The sequence below is a fragment of the Colias eurytheme genome, chromosome 11 (assembly GCF_061535395.1).
Source record: "Colias eurytheme isolate Ceu_HAF_F1 chromosome 11, ilColEury1 Martin Lab GWU primary, whole genome shotgun sequence".
Lineage (NCBI taxonomy): Eukaryota > Metazoa > Arthropoda > Insecta > Lepidoptera > Pieridae > Colias > Colias eurytheme.
Window position 1 is genome coordinate 2275741 of NC_142990.1, and position 23667 is coordinate 2299407.

At 31.6% G+C, this 23667-nt stretch overlaps 4 protein-coding genes and 1 long non-coding RNA gene across 6 annotated transcripts; 1 reads left to right on the forward strand and 4 right to left on the reverse strand.

Annotated features, from left to right (window-relative positions):
- The first annotated feature begins 5225 nt into the window (after positions 1 to 5225).
- Positions 5226 to 5659, forward strand: LOC149904367 (uncharacterized). The gene is made up of 2 exons (XR_016457214.1): positions 5226 to 5335; positions 5578 to 5659. It is a non-coding gene; the product is annotated as an uncharacterized LOC149904367 (long non-coding RNA).
- A 6258-nt stretch (positions 5660 to 11917) lies between these two features.
- LOC149904368 (catalase-like) lies at positions 11918 to 14241 on the reverse strand. Of its 2 annotated transcripts, XM_090107605.1 has the most exons (3): positions 14208 to 14241; positions 13718 to 13905; positions 11918 to 13472 (listed from the first exon to the last, which is right to left on the reverse strand). In XM_090107605.1, the coding sequence occupies exons 2-3, from the start codon at positions 13853 to 13855 to the stop codon at positions 12033 to 12035; spliced, it is 1578 nt and encodes a 525-aa protein (XP_089963731.1). In that variant the 5' UTR covers positions 13856 to 13905; positions 14208 to 14241; the 3' UTR covers positions 11918 to 12032. The 2 variants fall into 2 exon arrangements, with proteins under 2 accessions (XP_089963731.1, XP_089963730.1); XM_090107604.1 differs by lacking the exon at positions 14208 to 14241 and having other exon boundaries at positions 13718 to 14052.
- Positions 14242 to 15129: 888 nt separating this feature from the next.
- On the reverse strand, positions 15130 to 18273 carry LOC149904369 (catalase-like). The gene is made up of 2 exons (XM_090107606.1): positions 16994 to 18273; positions 15130 to 16751 (listed from the first exon to the last, which is right to left on the reverse strand). Exons 1-2 carry the CDS (start codon positions 17081 to 17083, stop codon positions 15315 to 15317), a joined length of 1527 nt encoding a protein of 508 aa, XP_089963732.1. The 5' UTR covers positions 17084 to 18273; the 3' UTR covers positions 15130 to 15314.
- A 15-nt stretch (positions 18274 to 18288) lies between these two features.
- Positions 18289 to 20699, reverse strand: LOC149904370 (catalase-like). The gene is made up of 2 exons (XM_090107608.1): positions 19909 to 20699; positions 18289 to 19812 (listed from the first exon to the last, which is right to left on the reverse strand). Exons 1-2 carry the CDS (start codon positions 19999 to 20001, stop codon positions 18376 to 18378), a joined length of 1530 nt encoding a protein of 509 aa, XP_089963734.1. The 5' UTR covers positions 20002 to 20699; the 3' UTR covers positions 18289 to 18375.
- Positions 20700 to 20852: 153 nt separating this feature from the next.
- LOC149904371 (catalase-like) lies at positions 20853 to 22927 on the reverse strand. The gene is made up of 2 exons (XM_090107607.1): positions 22583 to 22927; positions 20853 to 22395 (listed from the first exon to the last, which is right to left on the reverse strand). Exons 1-2 carry the CDS (start codon positions 22676 to 22678, stop codon positions 20953 to 20955), a joined length of 1539 nt encoding a protein of 512 aa, XP_089963733.1. The 5' UTR covers positions 22679 to 22927; the 3' UTR covers positions 20853 to 20952.
- Positions 22928 to 23667: the final 740 nt, after the last annotated feature.

The following is a 23667-nucleotide window of genomic DNA, read 5'->3' on the forward strand; positions in this document are numbered from 1 at the left end:
ATATAATTCTGTGTCCTAACAAAATGAGACGTTCTTGTTAAAATTCACCAAGGATTATTCCTGTTGAACTTTACCCAAACGCACATACCTACGGTACTAGATATGATTCGCATAAAATATGCCACAAGATAATTCCTTTCTAAATATTTATAACCATTTTGACACCTCATTACATAATAATATGTCACTTACACAATACACGGTTATGCCAGGCAATTAAAACACGCTTTGTATTAACTGTACATAATTGTCTCTTTATTTATGTTACACAGAACTTAAAAGGTGTATTAAGCCGGCATGAAGTTATTTATAGCAATGAAATGAGTGTTGGCTATTACTGTAAACAACCTAGGAACGACTGTTTTACTAGCGAGAACCTCTGTTTCGTATAAATGACTGACATCAAGCAAATCATTAACTTTATATGTGTATTGACTCTAGCCGTATATTTGTTAAGAAGAGAATCGTATAATCCCTGATTGGTAATTATGAACCGAAATATCAGAATAAAATAAACCTTTTTTAAACACATAGGTAACTTATCATGATCTACAAATAGATGCAATACAAATTTATTTTTATAGTTCATGCATTTACGACAAACTTGAAATTTTTGGCTGAAAAAAAGCATTTATAGAATTTATTCCCATTGATTTCTGATTTAAATATTAGTTTATATCGTAACACACAATGCTAAACGCAAACAGTATCAATTACATCGCCACAACTCAACAAGATGAAAGATCAAAGTGTTAATAATGTAATACGATAGGTACACCGCATATTTCACACCATTTCGTTATTGCAATTAAATTCCAATATAACGTTTTGCTGTTCATAAAAGTTGCTAATATTTTACAAATGGCGCAAACATTTGCGACGCCCAAAATATAAGGCAGAATCTACTACATATATCCCTAATGAATTGATTAAATTGATAATTTCTTAAAAGGTTATAAATATAACACCGACTATTAATTAATTTATTTTTTAGAAAGGCGTATTATTACTCATATTAAAAAACAAAAATTCAGCTCTACATTTTTTACGATTTGGATAGAGTCTCATTACCTACAACGAGAAAACAAAGGATTGATATATTTATTTATGTTAATAACTTATGTTTCTGTTACTGTTTGTGCGTCCTGCTTCTCCTAAGCCACTCTAATAAAATTCGCGCTGTTCGCTGTCTCTACGTCTCCTTTAAAATATATAAATATCCAATTACAATAATTTGAAGCTTCCAAACAATGTCATTTAGCGCACTTTTTCGATCCGTCAGATACTTTTTCGAATCTTCGCTACACTTCGTATTCAGAACGGAACCGAATGTAATCATATAAAAATTGCTTATAAACACACATACCGAAGTAAGAACTTGCCTACTTTCATACTTTCCCTACAATAATTCAATAAACAATTGCTTAGTATCAGCTAGAAATCGCATCAAACCTTCGCCTGTACATTCAATGACCGTGGATAATGCTAGCAAAAAACTAATGCGTTTAAACACATTTCATATCGGAGAATTAGATTAACTATTTACTCTACAAAAAGACTTACTTATCTTTGTGCAGTAATTATTTTGTATATGATGTTAACACAAGGGACATTTTTATATCTCGGTATGTTGTTTATTTTAATGATCTGAAATCACAATAAAGTTATCTTATATATAAAATTCTCGTGTCACAATGTTAGTCTGCATACTCCTCCGAAACGGGTGGACCGATTCTCATGAAATTTTCTGTGCATATCGGGTAAGTCTGAGAATCGGCCAACATCTATTTTTCATATGTACCACGGGCGAAGCCGGGGCGGACCGCTAGTATAGATATAAAACATTCTGCTTGGATGGTATGTATGGTATATACTACTGGTTTTCAGATTCGCTTGTATGCACAATGAAGCCTAGCCGTTGCCTCATAAAAAATCGTTTATTTTTCCCTCTTTACACTTTATTTACGCAATTAAAACATTCATTCAGAGGTTTGGAATGTTTAAAATACTTTAATAGATATAAAGCTAGCTTAACAATTATGTGAGATGGACTCATTTTTCTAATTGCTTAAAGCATATAATAAAAACATTATAAACAAATAACGATCCAATTACGCCTAAACAAAATAGAATTATAACCTTTTATAACATAATCGTATTATAATAATAAGCCAATCACATCATAAAAGTGAAAGATCTTGTATGATTACTTTTTCTCTAACTCGATAATAAATCAATCAATTAGGAAAAACTTGTAGCTCTATTAAAGAGGAAATTGGTATTATTAAATAATGAAAGTAAACTTGTTTCATATGTTTATAAATAATGAGTTAATTTTAATTAAGTAGTTATGGAGCCAATTTTTAACCTCGTGTAGTTGGGGAAGCATAACCAGTTGTATTTTTTGATGGCCAGCGAGTGATAAATGAATTCCATAACCCATTAGTTACTTTCTATACACATGGGTAAGTTTATTAAATAAAAATACATATAATAAAAATAGCCATTAGGAAACCGACCTATGAAACCGACCGACCGACAATATACATATACTACGAATTAAGAACGATAAACGTTTTGGGGAAAATTTAGTATTTAAACTAGCAATAGAACATCTACATGTTTATAATAGTAGTATATTATAAATCTAACTGTAATTTTTAGTAAGTTTCGTTCCCAGACTCTAGGACGTAAACAATACTATAATATCAATTTAATCGGTTTTGTCGTAATTAAATAATATATTATTACGAAACTCTATTGACAGTATTGACGGTTAGTTGTTAAGAAATGTAACACTTTTTTTCTCAAACGATGAATGACCGTAACTTGACCATAAAAATAAATGTGTGAAAACAGTGTCATGTCTAAAAAGAGGAAGTGAGAAGGAAATATGATCCAAAGACCACTCCAAAGTCCAAACCCAAAGAGTCCAAATACATAGAGAATTGATATGCGTTTTGGTAAAGGTGTGTCCACGTTTGATTATTTTAATGTAAAGTATTAAGAAGCATTTTTTTACGTTCACAATAATATATTGAACTGTTAATACGCTTTCGAATATGAAAGATGGAATGCCTAATACAATGGAAGCTCCTAGACCAGTCTATTACTGGCTATACTAAAGTTAGCCAAATTGAAAATAGTAATTAAAACTCTATATTTTATTACCTGAAAAGTGAAACATAATAATTATAATAATTCAGGAACGCTAGGAAAAAAAAACAAACTTACAGAATACAGAATAAGTACCTACCTACTTATATAAAGACTAAATAACTTTTTATTAATTTTTTATTTATTTATACCTAGTGCTGATTATTATCAGGATTAATTTTCTTTGTTGATTGACCAAGCCTACCTGACTTCAAATCTCAAATGTGTACAAAGCTTTATTTGCGACTAGATTTCCGCCCGCGGCTTCGCCCGCATTTGCAAACGAAAACCCGCATAGTTCCCGTTCCCGTGGGATTTCCGGGATAAAAACTCACATAATCAATATAAAAAAGTTAATCCAAGTTACCCTCTATATGTGTGCTAAATTTCATTGTAATCGGTTCAGTAGTTTTTACGTGAAAGAGTAACAAACATCCATACATCCATACATCCTTACAAACTTTCGCCTTTATAATATAATATATTAGATATTGGATTTTGTTATGTCACTATAGAATTTGGAAGTAGACCATTAAAACTAGATAATTAATTAACGAGCGACACGTTCTTACTATTTACATTTGATTTACATCTTATTACTGATGTATTTTGACAGTAACGATTGTTTCAATTTATGATTGTATTTGCGAACGTTTTAAATTAAACGTTTATGTAATTGCTCTGGTATAATTATGGTGATTTAAGATAAGCGCCTAGGCCTGTCCCCAAGAATAGTTTAAAAGCTGTTTGATAACACTCCATTTAGGAGTAGTGCTCTTTTTCCAATTTACTAGTGTTTAAACTTTTTTACGAAGAAAATTATATTTTCAATTTTATTAAACACGTTTCCTAGTAAAATTTTATAATAATGGCATAATGAACGAACTCTGTCTAGACCAAACTAGAATAATCGTTAAAATAAACATTAAATAGACCTATCACCATAAAATAATAGTCTGATACATTATCAGCTGTATGTCAATGGTACTATGCTTTTTAATTTGAAAACTATTAGGCAGTTAATTGAAATTGAATGTGATAATGCCTTATTTATATAGCAAATTAAACCTAACTACCTATATAAACTTAATTATACAATACCTATTGTGACAGAAATAACACGCTATCATCTAATTGATCTATTTGCAAAAACTATGACATATAATACGTTGTCTACATGCCAATTTTAACCCTGACTTTCATCTACAGCATACAGCATAGACTATAGCTTATGTAACATTGTTACGGCATTCGATAGCTTCGTAGCATGTCGGGGTTGTACGTAAAGACGTTAACCTCATCTTCCTAGAGCACCACAGCTTTTTGTTAAGCCATTTCTTTTATTCTTTTAAAGTTCAAATAATTTCAATATTTTCACTTCAGATAATATTATAAAGAGAACTAGACATATAACATTTTTTTTTGCATTTTTGTATACAGTAACGAATAATATACACAAAAACTACTCTATCAATTTTAAAAATTATTTTAAGTTTAGAAAATTATTACAGCTTCACCCAGTTAAAGCTTTACTCAGACTCATCGGCGTCATCCCGGGCCAAATAGTTGGTATTGTGGTTGGTACAGACGTTTATAATTTATTCGTCTTTCTTAGTATAGGATTTTAAAACAGTAAAACTATTATTCTTCCTCCAGTACAAAGTGATCAACTAACATCTATGAACCCTTCTGAGGAAAAAGGTAACCACTAATCCCCGAAGCCACTTATCTTTGAGTTAGTTATCCTTTGTGAAAACGCTCGTCTAGGGAAATAGTATTATAGGGACAATAAAAATATCTCGTATCCTTGTGGCGTGTAGTGGTAAATGCTAAAAATCTAAATTTGCTTAGCTGATTGATTTCCATTTACGGGGCAAGTAAGTGTTCAGCCTTTATAAGGTACTATTGAACTATGGTTCTCTGCTAAGTTCACAGACATTGGAAACGTCATTAACATCGCGATCAATGAGCAAATTAATTGATTAGGGTAGACTGGGTACGATTGAAACAAAGGACGGTTGAAACAACACGAATATCTCGCAAACCGCTGGTGGGGGGGTTAGGGGTCCAAGGGGAAAATGAAGCGCACAACTGTTCTAAACACGAACCACAATGTTGCGTCGATCTCCGCGCGCTTCAGCTGATTTTATAAGACCCTATTATGTTTTTATGACCAAAAGTAAGTATTTTTGCTTGGAGATTTTTCCAATTATTGGCGTTTCTATTTAAGTGACAGTATTAAGTGTGCGTTTTTGTTTGAAGTGAATCTTGTGGAATATGACATTGTGACTAGTTTTTGTGTATCATTGTTGTTACAATTACTAGAACTGTATTTTACCTAAAGTAGGAGCTGGGGACGGTTGAAACATTTTTTTTGGGTACGGTTGAAACATTGTTTTAATTATTTTTTTGTATTTTTAGATGCCGATAGTACGTGTAAGAGAGATTTCGGGAAGATAAATAGACTTATCAAAGTACAAAGACGCATATGAGGAAGTGAAAACCGGAGATCATTGCGAAAAGCGGCAAAGAAGCACAATTAATCGCTTCTAAGGTAAATTCGAATGTGAGATGACTTTGGCGAGCAAGAAAATAAAAGAATTGGATATAATAGAGGATATAACAATAGAAGGTATAATAATAGAGGGCGAAAACTCAGGAAGTCTGCTATTTACATTGACACATCAGATAAGGAAGAGATAAGAAAAGAGCAAGAATTAATATTGAAACGAACAAGAGCTAAGTAAGTGAAGAAGCGATTGGATAGAGGAAAAAGGAAGAAATTTGATGGAAGAAAATGTAAAAGTAACACCGAAGAAGCAAAAAAGAAAAAATACAAGAGGAGATATCATCAGAAGATGAGGAGTAGGTACTTCTGTCTTGATTGTATGTCACCATATTTAGATAGCAGACCTTATTGTAAAAGAGTTACTTAATTATTGTTAGATTTAAAATAAACAATCAATAAAACATATTTTAATGCTATATTTTGTATTATTCGCATATTTTTTAACTGACCCCAATCACTGTTTCAACCGCCCCTGGTATGGGGACGGTTGAAACAAATCGGATTCATTTTTTTAATTTGATCTGCTATAAAATATAATACACATGGAACTAAAATCATAGCTCCTATTAGTAGACAAATACATGCTCTTTTATTTAACATATATTTTTCATCGCTCGGGTTATAAAGAGCAAAGTTATGGTCGTTATAAGCGAAATTGTTTCAACCGTACCCAGTCTACCCTAATTCTAATTGATATTGTCAGTATTACTATGAGATTAGAGAGTGATAATTATCCGATTGATATTAATGAATCTATTAACAGGGACTTATATTGCAGTCTGTGACATGATATTTATTATCTGTGAAGTGGTAACAGCGAGTCACGACCTGTCACATAGCGCTAACTAGCTTATTTAGATGTGATTAAATACATAATAGTACAACTTACAAGTCATAATAATATACAATACTAGTCTGCATAAAACAGTATCAGATATTGGTATTAGTCAGTTCAATAAAGAAACGAATCTTCAATGGCGGCCAAAGCTGACTTTGACAGATGGTAGGATCATCAAAAAAGAAAATAAAAATAACGTAAATTGATAATTATTTTATTAATTATTTCAAATTGTTTGTTGACAAACTTTTTTGTTATTGTATTTGTGTATTTATATGAATTATCATATTTACGTATACAGAATGTAATAAAATCCCCATAATACTTGTAATAAGCCCATAAAACTGAACAACTTTTCCCAAAGAACATATTTTGTCAAATTCCAATAAAACATTATTTACTTTCGCAAATGCATAATTGTCATTGTAAATTGATGATAAAAACTATTATAGGGAAAATCAAATACATTTTAGTGATTTTATTTTTCCATTTTTTTTTTTTTGCATACTGTACGGCCGTGTGTGAGCGAGAGGGAATGATAAGCGCCGCCATTGAAGATTCGTTTCTTTAAAGAACTAACTAATACCAAAAAATATGTTACGATTAACTATCAAATAAGTTTTTAAAAATCGGTCAAGCTGTTTCGGTAGTTACACACTACCTATTGACTACCTATGTGGTCTGTGACATGCGATTGTTTAATATGCAGAAAAAGTGAAATTTTTAATTCTATTTACAAAAAATAATCTAAAAACTTATTATATTCCATATTTAGTACACCTTACAAAAAACTTTACAAGACAGTTAATTCGCGCGTAATTGGATAACAAATATTCTTATCAAGCTTTCGCATATTTTATTTTAAGTGTACATGCAATAATAAGATATTGTACAGCTTGACCTAGCTGTTTCCACGAGATAACTCTCATCTGTGAAATGGTTTAAATGCCTTTTGTTTTTCTCAAATCCTATTGTTAAATTAAGGCTAATACCTCTTTTATGTTTTTGTGTGATTGTATCACTTTCTTCGCTCTATGAACTGTTGTTAATTTCTAAATTCGGTTTTGTGCCAGTTTCCTTATTAGCATTAATTACTTACTAGTCGCATTACCTTCATTGCATACCTGCGTAAGTTGTTTTTATTTTAGGAAAAATACAGCAGTAAATTGAGGCTTTTATTACATAGTATTTGCATAGTATTATCACGAACTTCCTTCCTTAGTATCCTGTCAATAAATGCATTAAAATAATCTGTTCGTTTTTCGATGATATAGCCTTTGATAGATAAATTTTATAGCAGTCCCAATGTTTGTAATAAAGATAGAATATTTTCAGCGCCGTTAAACGAAATTGCAAAACTAGACAATTGTATATAGGTAAACTATGTACAAAACTGAAATAAGTGCCTATTAAATCTCCAATAGTACTTAAAATAGCCCACGCATGGAATTGACACTCCAATGTTGTCGCAATTCGCTCGACATAATCTGCTTTAAACGACTAGGCCCATAGCCATATCAATACATTAGGAATGTAAGACCAATCAATTGTTATTTCTTACGTATTCACTTGCACGACTCCGAATGCTATTTACAATGAGGTAACGGTTAACGATCTGAAAGGATTGTATGGCTTAATGTAATGAAGGCAAAGTTCACATTTTTTGCATTATTGGTTTAAGTATTATCATTAGTGATCGGAAAATAACTGTAACTATGCTTATGTAACTTGTGATACATATAATTACGAAATTATTTGCACATGGCTATTTGCGAAACTAAATGGCATTGTTATCTATTTTCATTGTTATTTTATTTATTTCTTGTTCATTAGTATTTCAATCAGCCTATTTTCAGACATTTAATTCAATGTTGCTTAAAAGAGATGACATAAATAATTTTTGATACACAGATAACAAAACAATTGAGTTAACGAAAACATTAAAAATATTAATAACGCATTGTGGTTATGCCACAATAAGTTAAGATACCCATCTTCAGTCTGTAATGGGGAAGGCGTGACAGTTTCACATAGATTGTTTTACGTATGCAACAAATGGGGATCCCTTCATTGCGAGTTAAATAGTGTACCGTCAGCATGTTAAATAAATCTATTAAACTAGAAGGTTCACGATATGCTATATTTTAATGGAAAATTAATAAAAATATATTTGTCAGTTATATCCTATTGTGTATAGTCAACCTTTTTAATAGGTAAAGATTAGCAATATTGTCACTACACCTAGGCATAGCAATTGATAGGCTTCGTTAAAAATAATGGCTTATAAAAAAGTATTACAATTCATTTATTCATGAGGTAATTAAAACCTGCAAACGTATGTTCTCTTATCTCTACCACTAACACCATTTTTTAAGTTAGATTAATTAGATTTCTCTACAATAAATATTAATATGATTATTGTATTATTGTATAGAAATCGGTTCTCCGATTGCATGAAAGATAATCATCGGACTGCAGTATTTCACTTCCGTTCAAACAAAAAGTCTCAAGCTTTATTGATCATTGACATTGCATTGAAATGATTCTTAGTATATCTGTTTTTCTGATATATAGATGGATAATCTGTTTTTCTGTCTGTACCAGAGTCTTCCGGTGCGTTGCACAACGTACCGCAAACGCTCTGTTTTCACTAGAAAGCTGGATTTGATATGTGTAACACTAGATATTGGATCGAAATCATTCCATTCCTTTTTACATGATGAGAAAGATACCTTGTAACTCATCTCCTCTGTGAGATTGAGGATAATAAACATTCAAAACAATAAGATCTACGAACCTATTTGATAGTAGAGGCTATATTTGGAAAAAAAATTAAACTCCCAACACTATTTTGACTGACCAGTTGGCTTGGTTGGTAGTGGCCCTGCCTTCCAAGCCAGAGGTCGTGGGTTCGCTTCCCACCCGGGGGAAATATTTGTGTGATGTAGATGTTTGCTCTGTGTCTGGGTGTTAATCACTACATAGTATAAAACAAAGTCGCTTTCCCTGTCCCTATGTCCCTATGTCCCTTTGTACGCTTAAATCTTTGAAACTACGCAACGGATTTTGATGCGGTTTTTTTTAATAGATAGAGTGATTCAAGAGGAAGGTTTATATGTTTAATAAGATCCATTAAGTAGTGGAGAAGTACTGTTATTTTTGAGGTTTCTAATGTGATGTCGTAAAAAATTACATTTATTCCGCTTACATTGCAAACGCAGGCTGAACCCTACGAGTTTTATCAAAATAATGTACTAAGTATTATACACATTGAAAAGGTCTACAGAAAAGTCCGCGATGGTATATGTCTATCTCTTATGGATAACCCACAATAACTTTTTTTTGTCATTTACTTTTTACGACAAATAATGGCTAATTTTCGAAGCGATTTTAACCAATACAGCATTAATCCTTAACCAATTAAATACCATGTATACATTGTTCATTTAATATAGATCTATATGGCCCTTTACACCGTATGATTTAAGTGAATATTTTCGAAGATATTACAGATTTAAAAATTGCAGGACGTAGCGTTTGCGGCCGCCCGGCTATGTATTTTATACCCGTGCGATGCCGGAGGCCGGAGCGGGCCGCTATATTTTTATACCTATACAACGTTCACAATTTTTCTGTAGTGTATTTAGTATCAGCATTGCACCCGTGCGAAGCCGGGGCGGGTCGCTAGTTATCTATATAAGTATGTATTTAAAATTATATATGTATGTTTATCAGACATGTGGTTTCCATAAAACAAGCAAAAGCTTATTATGGGAACAGATCGTGCCGTGTGTGAAGATTGTCCTGAAATATTTATTTATTTATTATTTTTTTCAATTACGCAGTTTGACATTTAATTTAGGTATTTCTGTAAATGATGTAATCTAAGTATCGTGTTTATCTAAGTTTTTTCTGTCTATGCCGTCTTTGCAAGTTTCCTTATTATTATTTTTTACCTTTTACAAAAAAATGGTTCATTATGAATGACTGAAATTAAAAAAGTAAGCACAGGATAAGCTTTTGGAAAACTTTCGCTCTTATTTTGTTATTACAATAGCATTATTATTAACTAGATCTGCAAGAATACACATATAGTTAAGGGCATATTTTCCAACAAAGAGAATAAATACAATTCAGAGGAGCACAAACACTGAGTGACACAAGAATTAACATGCATATATTCAGATTATGCGTAATTCGTATGCAATAGCTTCAATGGTCTTATCATTAACGTCATAGAAACTTTTAGACCAGTAGGTAATTATTATTTATCTATGACGCATAGTTTTATGAGTAAAATACTAGACACGTTTTATGTGTTAGCACTAAGCACTTGAGACTTGCATTACACTCGTAAATTGAAACCTTAATTTATGGTTAAGCAACAGACATAATATATATGGCTATAATATGATTCCATAAAAAGTTCAATATTACAACAATGTAATCACCTATAGTTACTGTTTAGTAAATAATGGTAGTATTATTTTATGAAATCGTACAATTAAATACTAGCAATTAAAGAAGTACTGAAATAAAAGGAAGTGTTGTTAGATTTTTTAATAAATACGTTAAGGATGCCAGATAAAAAGCTCTACCCAGATTGAGTCGAAGCGAACTGAAACCTAATATGTATTAAGTAATATAACCCATTTAAATGTTCATTAAGTTGACCGATTGAAAATTTATATTGTTAAGTTTAATTACAATACAACGAAATGTATTATGTAAACAGTTTTTGAATGCGATGTAGGTGTTTTGCACGCCTCATAAGCGAAGCGTTGAGGTGGGTACTACTGTCACTTCGCGCAAAACATCTGATTTTTCAAACTTAAAATGTCTTTATGTATCATACATTGCACTTGTAAGATAATACATACACACACATATTAAGAAAAAACACTATTTTTAACGTTCATGATATTTTTGATGTCATTTTTGTTATTTAAACTAGTTAAAAAACAGTTTAAAAAAGTTCTGTCTTGGACGTCCGTGTGTCTGTATGTGCGGATCCCTTTTCTTGTTAACACGATAGCGACCGAAATACTTTACTAATCGAGTTTTTTTTTTTTCTCTTACGCTTGAGTATGCTCAGGAATAGAACCCTTTCATTTTTCAGGGTCTGATTCGATGTGGTTTAATTGTTATTAAATAAACAAAAATAATAATTAATAAATATTTATTAAAAAAAATTATGAGGCGTGCACTTTTGGATTTTCCAAATTATTTTGAAATGTACACAATGTTTTCACATCTTTGTTCAAAATTTACAACCACGTTACAGCAAAACAATACATATGATTGACATTTCTTTGCTATAATTAGCTTGTTGATCAGTAATTAAAAAACTAGAGAAAAAGTAAAATAACATTATTTATTTAGGAGAGATTTTAATAAAAAGTAAAACTGTTTAAATCTAGAGATTTTGTCTCTAATATGACTACTGTTTCTTCTAATTTTAAATACATACTAATCGAACTTGATATTACAAGTCGGTGACTTTTTAAATTCTTTTAAACCTTTTGAAATTCTATGTCCAAGTTCTGAGTGAATCCGGGTAAAGATTGCTACAGCTCGTTCTTGTAAAAATTGTACAGCATTTCCTAAACTATTAACTATATTACTTAATACAAGTTCTTTTTCCTCTGCAGACATTTCTTCATATATTTCTGCCGTTTGGTCAAAATTGTCATAGTTACGTTCAACAATTTCTATTAATTCTGATTTACTCGAATCAACATATGCCTTCGGTCCATTGAAGGAATTATGTAAATAATTAGGCATACCTTGCCCATTGTCACCAATGGGTGCTTCACCATCCTTATTATAAGTGTTCACTATACTTCTGTAAGGACAATTCACTTTTATATTTTGAAAGTTGGTACCTAGTCGATTATATTGAGCTTCTCTGTATGCTAACCTCCTTGCTTCAAACAATTTGTCCACACCACCATCGATTCCAGGCACTAAATTAGCAGGACTGAACGCCAATTGTTCAATTTCAGCAAAATAGTTTTCCGGGTTTTTGTTTAGTACTATACGGCCCACTGGTATTTTTGGATAAATGTTAAATGGAATTCGCCGCGAAGTATCGAAAATATCTAATGTTGAGTTCATAGCTTCTACAAATGGTATGACCTGTATCTCAAATTTATAACTTACTAATTTACCACATGAAATAGCTTCATACAAATCTCTAGTGAATGAGTCGGGATCAATAGAGTCCAACTGACTCGCTTCTTCTGAACTTAAATACTTCACTCCAGCTTCTGGCGTGAAATAGAACCGTACAAAATAAATTTTACCTTCTTTATTTTGAACTTGATATGTGTGAATCCCATATCCAGGCATGTAACGATATCCCCTGTAAATACCGGCGTATCCTGATAACCATAATTGAATACCTAAGCCCTGGTAGTATCGAGTAAGACAATCCCATTCCATATTAGGGTCACGAGTATTTGTAACTGGATTGTTTCTTCTGCACCTGGCGAAACCAGGAAATATAATAGGATCGCGGTAAGGAAACACAGGCAAGCTTCCCCCAACGATATCAAAATTTCCCTCCTTCGTGTAGAATTTCACGGCAAATCCACGGCCCTGTCTAAAACTGTCACTACCTCCTCTTGATAGGACAGTGCCAGATAATCTTACAGCAACGGGAGTCCGTTTACCCACTGTGTCCAAAAATTCCGATTTGATATATTGAGTTACATTATGTGTGACTTCAAAATATCCAAAGGCTCCTGCTCCTTTAGGGTGAGCAACTCGCTCCTGTATCCGCTCTCGAGCAAACCTCGTTATGGAATCCATAAAGAACTCGTTGTCCATTAATCTCTTATTTAGTGTTGTAGTATCCCTTTGTTCAACCGGTGCGCCGTTACTGGTAGTTAGAAGAATATCTCTGCCCTAAAATGGAGATACTTATAAGTACAATTATCAATGCCCAACGGTAATTCAATTTTAACATAATTAGTATTTAGTAGCTTTATGTTTCTAATTTTTGGAAGGAATGGTCTGTCCAAGGGTCCTACAATGAAAATTCTTTCACTATATTATTTGCTTTTATAATATTTAGATAACAATAAAATGAATAAAAATCTACGATCCTAATGAAGATAAACAAGTAGGGAATATTATTAATTAAAACTCACAGCTGTTTGATTCTTAAATATGGACATTTGATCTCGTACGGGATCTAAAGCTTCATCTTCACCATGCGTTGAAAGTATTGATATAACAAATAATGTCCATAAAATCAATAATGCATGTGTTCCAAATACTTTCTTCATCGTAAATTACTTGAAGGTTTAAGTTCTTATATTTCCTTACAACATGAAACCTGAAAGATCAAAAAAAATGAAATGTTGTTTTTAATATATTTTATGCTAAATAAATTTTAAAATAAAATGTCTGTAAAGTTTTTTTACTGTAAAGATAAACAGTAAAATCGTAAATACACCTTTAAACCTGTAAATTTCATTCAAAAAAAATTGTTACAATTGCAAATTAATATTAATTTTGATCATAATGATTAATTATTTTACTCTTATTATAATTATTGCTCATATCATCTGTACTTGTAACTTCATCAATATATAAAAATAAAATAATAAAATTATATAAAATGTAATCAATTACTACCTTTCTTAATAAAAAGCACGACCACATTCGCGAACGGTCCGTGTTCAAATATTATAAAATTTGCAAACTTGTTTTTATCGGTAACAATGGACGTTTGATTAGTTTTTAGACAATTTAAAAACTTTAATTTAAGCCTGGTACTCACGAATTAAGTTAAATCCACACGATGTACAAATAACTTTAAGTTTTAACCATTTGTTTCTCTAGCTTTCAAACGATGTATCTCCAGACAAAAAAATCGCTGCGTTGTGGCGTAAAAAAAGACAAACAAAAGGACATAATAAAGTACATAATATTTAGCATAGTAAAGTATACAATATATTTATGGTATTACAATATGGATCTTACTTAAATATTTCGACGTATTTGCTACTCATTAGGATAGTGCACAAGAAAGAAGCGCCTGTTGTTAATTTTAAAGCTGCATATGTATGGTTTCAGAATTGCAAATTTAATGTTGAAATTTACTTAAGTTTTTAAAAATGAGTTTGAAATCAAATGAATTTAGTATGATGGTGATGATACGCAATTCCTCAAAACTGATTTAACTCTATTAGTAGAGTCATTATTTCTACAGGTTTATTTTACGGCATTGAAAGAAAGGAAATTGTTTTCATATAGGGCAAAGCATATTGCGTGATCTATATATAAATATTATATTCTTCTTGAATCTAGATCATGGTCAGTAAATTTCAATACGATTTAAACTATTGGAGTAGTTAGTTACACATTTTCTTACAATGTATTTACCTCTCTTCTTCCGTTAGGCGTTTAAGTTTTTACAAAAATCGTGCAAAAATAATGTTTTAAAATGTACTAAGACAGATATTATATTTCAGAAAAGCCAAAACGGAAAAAATCAATATTTGTAAGAATTCCTTATTTTTTGAGCATAAATGACATTATTAACTAAGTTAAAATTATAGTATAAGTATAAAATCGTTTTCAGTAATTCTAAATGTTAAATATACCCTTTCAATTTTATTTTTAATTAACTATTCAAAATAAATCAACATGTATTTGCAAATAAAAATATATTTACACTAAGGTATTTGTAAATGTAAGGTCCTTTGTTTCAATGGGTACTTCATTCATTGCAATTTGAAATTATTTGTAAAATGATGCGCTTGTTATATTTGACACTAACCCTTGTTCAATTCGATTACCAAAATCCGAATGAATTATTGTAAAAATATTGACAGCTCTATCTTGAAGAATCTTTGAAGCTGAACCCAAACTATACAATATATTATCAATAAGGTTATCCCTTTCCTCATCTGTTATACCATTAAGGTAAAGGTCTCTTATTTGTTCAACATTATCGGAGTCTTGTTGTATTATTTCAATTAATCCAGAACTATTTAAATCTTTGTAAGGCACTGGTCCATTAAACGAATTGGGAAAGTAATTAGGTGTATCCTTCCCATTGGCTTTCACCGGTGGTACTCCATCACGATTGTAAGTTAAAGGATTACTTTGGAATGGACAATTTACTGGGATTTTATTAAAATTTGCACCTAAACGATAATACTGTGCATCTCGGTAGGATAACCGGCGTGCTTCAAACAACTTATCAACTCCACCGAGAATTCCAGGAACAAGATTTGCAGGATTGAATGCTAATTGCTCTATTTCAGCGAAATAGTTATCTGGGTTCCTATTTAATACCATTTGCCCAACGGAATGTAAAGGATATTTGTCTAAAGGAAGAATTTTTGTTACATCGAAAACATCGAATTTTGCATTTTTTACATCTTCTAAAGACAAAATCTGTACAGATAAATTCCAGGATGGATATTCACCATTTAAAATAGATTTATACAAATCGCGTGTGTTATAATCGGCGTCTTCAGCACCAATTTTCCTAGCTTCCTCGGCACTTAAATTTTTTATGCCACTATTCGGCACAAAGTGAAACCTTACAAAATAACTTTCACCATTTTCATTCACTACTTGAAATGTATGTATACCAAAACCAGGCATATGACGGTATCCATCAGGAATTCCCCTGTCACTAAATATTAATAAGAATATATGCCAGCTCTCTGGACGAAGGGTTAAAAAATCCCATAAAACATTTGCGTCAAATAAATTTGTAGCGGGATTCTTTTTTACAGCATGAACAAATGTAGTAAAGAAGAGGGGATCTTTAATAACAAACATTGGAGTGTTAAAACCCGCTATATCGAAATTTCCTTCTTCTGTGTAGAATTTAACAGCAAACCCGCGTGCGTCCCTAGAAGTATCACTACCGCCTCTCTCGACAATAATTGGTGAAAATCTTGCTGCAATCGGTGTTCTCTTGCCTATTGCACTGAAGAGCTTGGCTTTACAAATGTGTGTTATATCGTGAGTTACTTCAAAATATCCGAATGCTCCTCCAGCCTTTGCATGTACCAATCTTTCAGGAATACGCTCGCGAGAGAGATGCGTTATAGAATCCATGAAATATTCGTTAAACAACAATCGAGTGTTTAACGAACTTGATGCTTCACTATACTTCACTGGTGCACCGTTGCTTGTTGTCATAATGCCAATAGGTCCCTGTAGAAATAAAACTATATAAAGTGATGGAATAAATATTTTAAAAATATGTAAAATGCTGGAATTTAATAGTTAATTTATGTTATGTTAAAAAAATTTATGTTAAAAGAAGAAGTTTTCTAATATGTAGCAAGAATATCTTATATGAATGTAATGTATTGTAGAATACACCAAACTGTCCAAATAAATCTCCAAAACATTGTGCCTAATAAAAAAGAAATTCACTTCAATTTACTACTTACTGCAGTTTTTTCCTTAAATGATAAAATTTGGTCCAGAGGATCATACTGTGAAGCTGTTATGGGAATAAATAAAACTATTAACTTTAACATTATTTACAATAATTTGTACTTATTTTATTATTTGAGTAAACAGACCCTTTTATAATGCGCTCTCACGTAAATAAACCGCAGCACTAAGGGAATTGCATCTTGCAATGGTTATTAAATACAATTTCATTGGTTTTATTTTTCATAACGTTTTATTATTTGCAATTTTCAACGCGCTGTTTTATCTATGTTATTTTCTTGATTCTACGTGCGTTATTCTAATATTTAAACTTGGATCTAACTGTTAGGGCAGACGTCCTTCAAAATTAATATTCTCGTTCAGGCAAAATATACACATACAGACGGTTAATGATACACAACATTTGAATAAATGAAGGAATGAAAAAAAATAAAGTTCGTCTTTAATTATTATTATCGCATTTCAAGTGAAAATGTGAGTAGCAAAGGCTAAAATCAAAATGTGTAACTAATTTCTTAAAGAATAACATACACGTATATTGCATTATTATTCTCACCATGTAAAAATCATGAAAGAAATAAAAGAATAGGCATACATATTAATGAAGATTTAATAATGAATATAATAGTGTCCTCTCATAACATTATAAAATAATTTAAATTGAGGAATTTTCTTTGGAAATCATTAAATGACCTTAATTATCTTGATAAAATTCAACTCGAAAATTGAACAAAAAGATCTCTTAAATTTATAACTATGAAAGAGCACTGATTTTTTTAATATGTAGGTACCACGGAAATCGTGCACATATATCCTGCCTAACGAAAGATTACAGTCACAGCCATTCAGACAGGCACGCTATAATAATTCACATTGCACATTTTTACTGTGAAAACTTAACCAATATGTATAAAATAAAAGAACATTTCTAATTCAAAGTCAATCATAAGTCATTTTCAAGTAAAGTCTAATTTATTTCCTTATTGTCAGACATATTGCATTAAACATTGGTAATTAAAAAGAAATAAATAAATTAAGCCAAGTAAAGTACATATTATAATTAGATATAATTACACGCTTCATTGCACGATTGACCTGTATGTATCAATGTACATGAATATTTACACATCATTTTCAAGACCGGTAATAATCTATTGACAAAAAATTTTGCATAAACAGCAGCGGATTAAGTAATTATTATTATTAAATTAGTATTCGTTACGTGGATGATGGATCACAATTCTTTTTGGGATTAAAAAAGAGATCAAATGATATTCTCGAATCTCGATATACTTACGTTAAAATTTTGTACTATAATATTTACCTACATGTTAGCCTATTTCCACTTAATACTTAAAAAATACAAAGACTTTCTTCAGTAATCGTTCCAATAATGCTTTGATGTATTAGCAAGTAATCCTTGTTCTATTCTGCTGCCAAGGTCTGGGTGAATAATATAAAAGATTTTGACTGCTCTTTCTTGAAGAAACTTGGCGGCAGGCCCCAAACTATATAATACATTTTCTACTAATCTGCTACGTTCCTCCGTTGTTATTTCATTGACGTACAATTCAGTTGCCTGTTCAAAATTGTTAGCATCTTCTTCATAAATTCTCAATAGTTCTCCTCTTTTATGATCTTCATACGGAACTGGTCCATTAAAAGAATTAGGATAATAATTAGGGGTGTCCTTGCCATTGTCCTTCACAGGCGGCTTTCCATCTCTGTTGTAAGCTAAATTTTTAGATTGTATAGGACAATTTACGGGTATCCTATTAAAATTAGCCCCCAAACGATAATACTGGGCATCTCTGTAAGCTAATCTCCTTGCTTCAAACACTTTATCAGGTCCGCCTAAAATTCCTTGCACCAAATTAGCAGGATTAAATGCTAATTGTTCAATTTCAGCGAAGTAATTTACTGCGTTTTTATTCAATACCATCTTTCCTAAAGGTCTTAGTGGATATTCATCTAGAGGTAGTACTTTTGTAACATCGAATACATTTATTCTTGCATTTTTAACGTCGTCTAATGTAAGCACTTGAATACTTACACTCCAACTTGGAAAGTCGCCATTAGCAATAGATCTATACAAAGTTCTTGTATTGTAATCAGCATCTTCAGCACTTATTTTTCTTGCTTCTTCCGTTCGCAAATTTTTTATTCCTGCGTCAGGCATGAAGTGGAATCTAATAAAATGCTTTTCTCCATGCTCATTAACGACTTCAAAAGTATGAATACCAAACCCTGGCATATGATGATATCCATCTGGAATACCGCGGTCTCCAAACACTAATAAAAACATATGAAAACTTTCAGGTCGCAGAGTTAAGAAATCCCAAAGAGTATTGGCATCGTACAAATTGGTAGCTGGGTTTTTCTTTTGAGATCTCACAAATGTAGGGAATAATATTGGGTCATTGTAAACATACATTGGTGTATTAAATCCAACGATATCAAAGTTTCCATCTTCGGTATAGAATTTCACTGCAAATCCACGTGCATCTCTTGAAGTATCACTTCCACCTCTTTCTACAACTACAGGAGAGAATCTGGCTGCAATTGGTGTTTTTTTACCTACTCTACTGAACAATTTGGCTTTACAAATGTGTGTGATATCATGTGTGACTTCAAAATATCCAAAAGCACCACCTGCCACTGCATGCACTATACGTTCAGGTATACGTTCGCGAACAAGATGTGTTAAAGAATCCATAAAAAATTCATTAAATATTAAGCGAGTATTTAGGGTGTTCGTGTCTTTATACTCGATTGGAGCTCCGGCACTCGTTGTCATAATTCCAATTGGCCCCTATAACAAAATAAATAACTTATATTAATAAATTTTCGTAACTTTAGTAATGTTATGAAGCACAAAAAAGTTTCATTTTATATAATCTTAGCTTACCGACGTTTTTTCCTTGAATAGAATAATCTGTTGTCCTGGGTCACTCTTTGCACTCACAGTGGCTATCGCCATTATTCCTATCAACCAATACATCTTTTCGTATGAAAACAATTATCACATTTTTGTTAAACCCTCAACAGCTCTCGAATAGATCAGTCACCGACTTTATAGTATTTTGAACACTGCGGCCTTGTTTTGAACTGACCAACTTACAAGTAATGCAACTATTTCGCAAATAGCCAAAAAATTGATCAATGTTTACGCGTTCAAATGTATCAACGGCACGCTCTTAATTAAATATAACAAAGGCGGAAAGGCCAAACGAAATGCAAAAATTTTCTTATTCTTTCAATAGGATTAAAATTAGTAAACTTTTTAAAATTTTTAAATTTTATAGATAAATAGATCATTATGAAGACATTAAAATTTTCCTTTTATCAATTCTCTATATGTATTTGTTTCCTATTTATCCATAGATACAATAAATATACTTTTATTGTAAAAATATTATTCATCTATAAATTAAATATTAATCTTATTGAATTTATTTGAATTCATGATATACATCGAGTCTCGGTCTAATAAGTATGGAGAAAGAGCTAAACCAGCCAAGAAAAATGTTGCAGTTGCATAATCTATTGAACGTAATAATACTACAATGTAAATAACATTATTTTCATTACATTGGTTACGTTTTGAATTAGTTATTTCGAACTCAGTGTCTAGCACTAAAGAACTGAGGTCATTTCAATGTAACTTGAATGAAGTTTTATTCAATAATATATCGGTTGATTGTTTTATTCCTTGACATGAGAACAATTCAGCAAATTTAAGAGAGCTAGAAATGGCTAGAGCAAAAAAAAACAAATCATTATCATGATCTAAAACGAGGAGCATACATGAGAAAATTTTAATATTAAGTATTTTAAATAAAAAAAACAGTAGTTTGCACACTTGCCTTTTTTGTATATATTAAAAAAAAACTTTTATTAGCACAAAAAGAATGAAATGAGATTTAAATAATAAAATTCTTTAGGCATAACACTATTTTTTCAAATTCATATAATTTTCAGTCATATTGGATATCAAGCCTTGTTCTACTCTACTACCGAGATCAGGATGGATGGTAGATAACAGCGTAATTGCTCTTGCTTGAAGAAATTTAGTCGCTGTCGCCAAGCTGTATAATATATTATCAATCAACCTTTCTTTCTCATCCGCTGACATTTGATTCTGATATAAATCTCGTGCTTGGTCAAAGTTATTAGGTTCATCCTCTACAATATCTATTAATTTAGTGGTATTATAATCCATGTAGGGAATTGGCCCATTGAAAGAATTCGGATAGTAATTCGGAATGTCTCTCTCATTGTCTCTCACGGGAGCAGTTCCGTCACGATTGTATGTTAATGGATTACCCATAAATGGACAATTTACACGGATCTTATTGAAGTTTACGCCTAAACGATAATACTGCGCTTCTCGATATGCTAATCGCCTTGCTTCGAAGATTTTGTCAGCGCCTCCAAGTATACCAGGAACCAAATTTGAAGGACTAAAAGCTAACTGTTCAACTTCGGCGAAATAGTTATCGAAATTTTTATTAAGAACCATTTGACCGATCGGATGTAAAGGATATTTGTCTAATGGGAGTACTTTTGTTACATCAAACACATTGAAATCCGCATTTTTCACATCTTCTAGTGTAAGTATTTGCAAAGACACCGACCATGAAGGAAAATCACCTTTAGCAATATCTCGGTATAAACCTCTTATAAGATAATCGCCATCTATTCCACTTATAATTCTAGCTTGTTCCGCATCCATATGTTTAATTCCAGAATTTGGTAGGAAATGGAATCTTACAAAGTAATATTCACCAGCTTCATTTACTACTTGATAAGTATGGATATTAAAACCTGGTAAATTTCGAATCGCATAAGGTATACCTCTATCGCCGAAAACCATTAAAAATATATGCATGGATTCAGGACGCTCGGTTACGAAATCCCAAAGCATGTTAGAGTCAAATAAATTTGTAGCTGGGTTTCTTTTCTGTGAGTGTGTGAATGTTGTGAAATAGATAGGATCTTTAATAGAAAACATGGGTGTATTGAACCCAACCATGTCAAAATTTCCATCTTCCGTGTAGAATCTTACAGCAAAACCTCTTGCGTCTCTGTAAAGGTCACTTCCTCCTCTCTCAGGATTAATCGGAGAGAAACGAGCAACTATTGGAGTTTTTTTCCCAACCGCACTGAATAGTTTCGCCTTACATATATTTGTTATATCGTGGGTCACTTCAAAATAACCAAAAGCGGCAGCTCCTTTTGCGTGAACAAAACGTTCCGGGATACGTTCTCGTATAATGTGTGTGATAGAATCCAATAAGTATTCATTAAACAGGAACTTGGTATTTAAAGAACTAGATACCTCTCTATAAGGAACTGGCACACCATTACTCGTCGTCATTAGTCCGATAGGCCCCTGAAAACAATATGTAGGTATATTTATAGTTACACTATTTAAACCGCAAGAATGGCTCAAAATATTTTTAAGGTAATTGGTAAAAGTAAAAAAAAAATTATGACCCGGTTAATTACGATTAAGCTCAATAATTGTATTATTGACTTGTAATAAAAATCTGTCACAAATACGTCGTATCAGTTCTTACCTTAGTCCTTTCTTTAAATGCTGGTAATTGTTGTGCAGGGTCATCATCGAAAGCTATCACAACAATCGAAAATAACAAAAATAAAAGTCGAAACATATCCTTCTACCAAATCTTCCTTAGTAATGGATTTAGGTGCTGTGCTGTCAGCTGACAGCGAATATTTTCTCGCGTGTAAATATTCTAACCACTATAGAATTACAGCACGATGCAATAAATATATAATTATTAATTGGTATTTGCCGATATTAAAGAACTACAGACTATAGTAAGCTCTACACCCTACTCGCAACTGACTTAGTATCGTTTGCAAAGTGAGAACGCAATTGGCCGAATCATATATTACAATAATTAAATATAATTACCTCTACACTCTATTTATTATATGAAATGCTGCAGGCAAACTTTAATGTAACAGACATGATTTAAAAACAAAAGATAAACCTTCCTCCTCGAACCTGATGTCAACTTTGGAAAATACTCCGTAAAACGATAATAAAAAAATGCTTAACTATATCATTGTATCTGATTAACTGAATAGATCCGCTATTATTTAATAACAATCTGAATTATAAAAAAAATATATAGGTACTGTGTATTTACTATTTGTGTATGTAGGTATATTTATTACACGTTACATAATATGATGTACAACTTTCAAAAAAACGTTTTTCGGTTACAAAAATCAACATTATAATCGTAGAAAGTCAATCGAAAGAAAGCTACGAGTCCTTACACAGTAAACTGCTTGTGAACTGTCATATTGGTAATCTTTCAAATATCGCTATTTTTGTTTTTCCGTAGCATCAAGTTTGTTGCAAAAGTATAACAGTTCATTAGCGGCGGTATAAACGATTTTTTTATACTACAATTAAGTGATTCTCCAATTATTACGTTCTAGTTGTACAAGTGTGAGGACAATGCAAACTTGATTGATTACTTATGTAAAAGATATTGTTGATCAGATTTTTTTTGTTTGCTTGTCTAATATAAAGATCTTATCTCTTTAGTATAAAGACTATAAAGTGTATGTTTCCAGTTTCCACTTTCTGTGAAATGCATACGCTGTTAATGTTTACATTTCATGA

Excerpts from the sequence above, each read along its gene's own strand:
- LOC149904370 (XM_090107608.1), bottom strand. The coding sequence starts at position 20,001 with ATGTATTGGTTGATAGGAATAATGGCGATAGCCACTGTGAGTGCAAAG. Across the intron at positions 19,813-19,908 it reads TATTCAAGGAAAAAACGTCG|GGGCCAATTGGAATTATGAC; the intron begins GTAAGCTAAGAT and ends ATTTTGTTATAG.
- LOC149904368 (XM_090107605.1), bottom strand. The coding sequence starts at position 13,855 with ATGAAGAAAGTATTTGGAACACATGCATTATTGATTTTATGGACATTA. Across the intron at positions 13,473-13,717 it reads TATTTAAGAATCAAACAGCT|GGCAGAGATATTCTTCTAAC; the intron begins GTGAGTTTTAAT and ends TCTCCATTTTAG.
- LOC149904369 (XM_090107606.1), bottom strand. The coding sequence starts at position 17,083 with ATGTTAAAGTTAATAGTTTTATTTATTCCCATAACAGCTTCACAGTAT. Across the intron at positions 16,752-16,993 it reads CATTTAAGGAAAAAACTGCA|GGACCTATTGGCATTATGAC; the intron begins GTAAGTAGTAAA and ends TTATTTCTACAG.
- LOC149904371 (XM_090107607.1), bottom strand. The coding sequence starts at position 22,678 with ATGTTTCGACTTTTATTTTTGTTATTTTCGATTGTTGTGATAGCTTTC. Across the intron at positions 22,396-22,582 it reads CATTTAAAGAAAGGACTAAG|GGGCCTATCGGACTAATGAC; the intron begins GTAAGAACTGAT and ends TATTGTTTTCAG.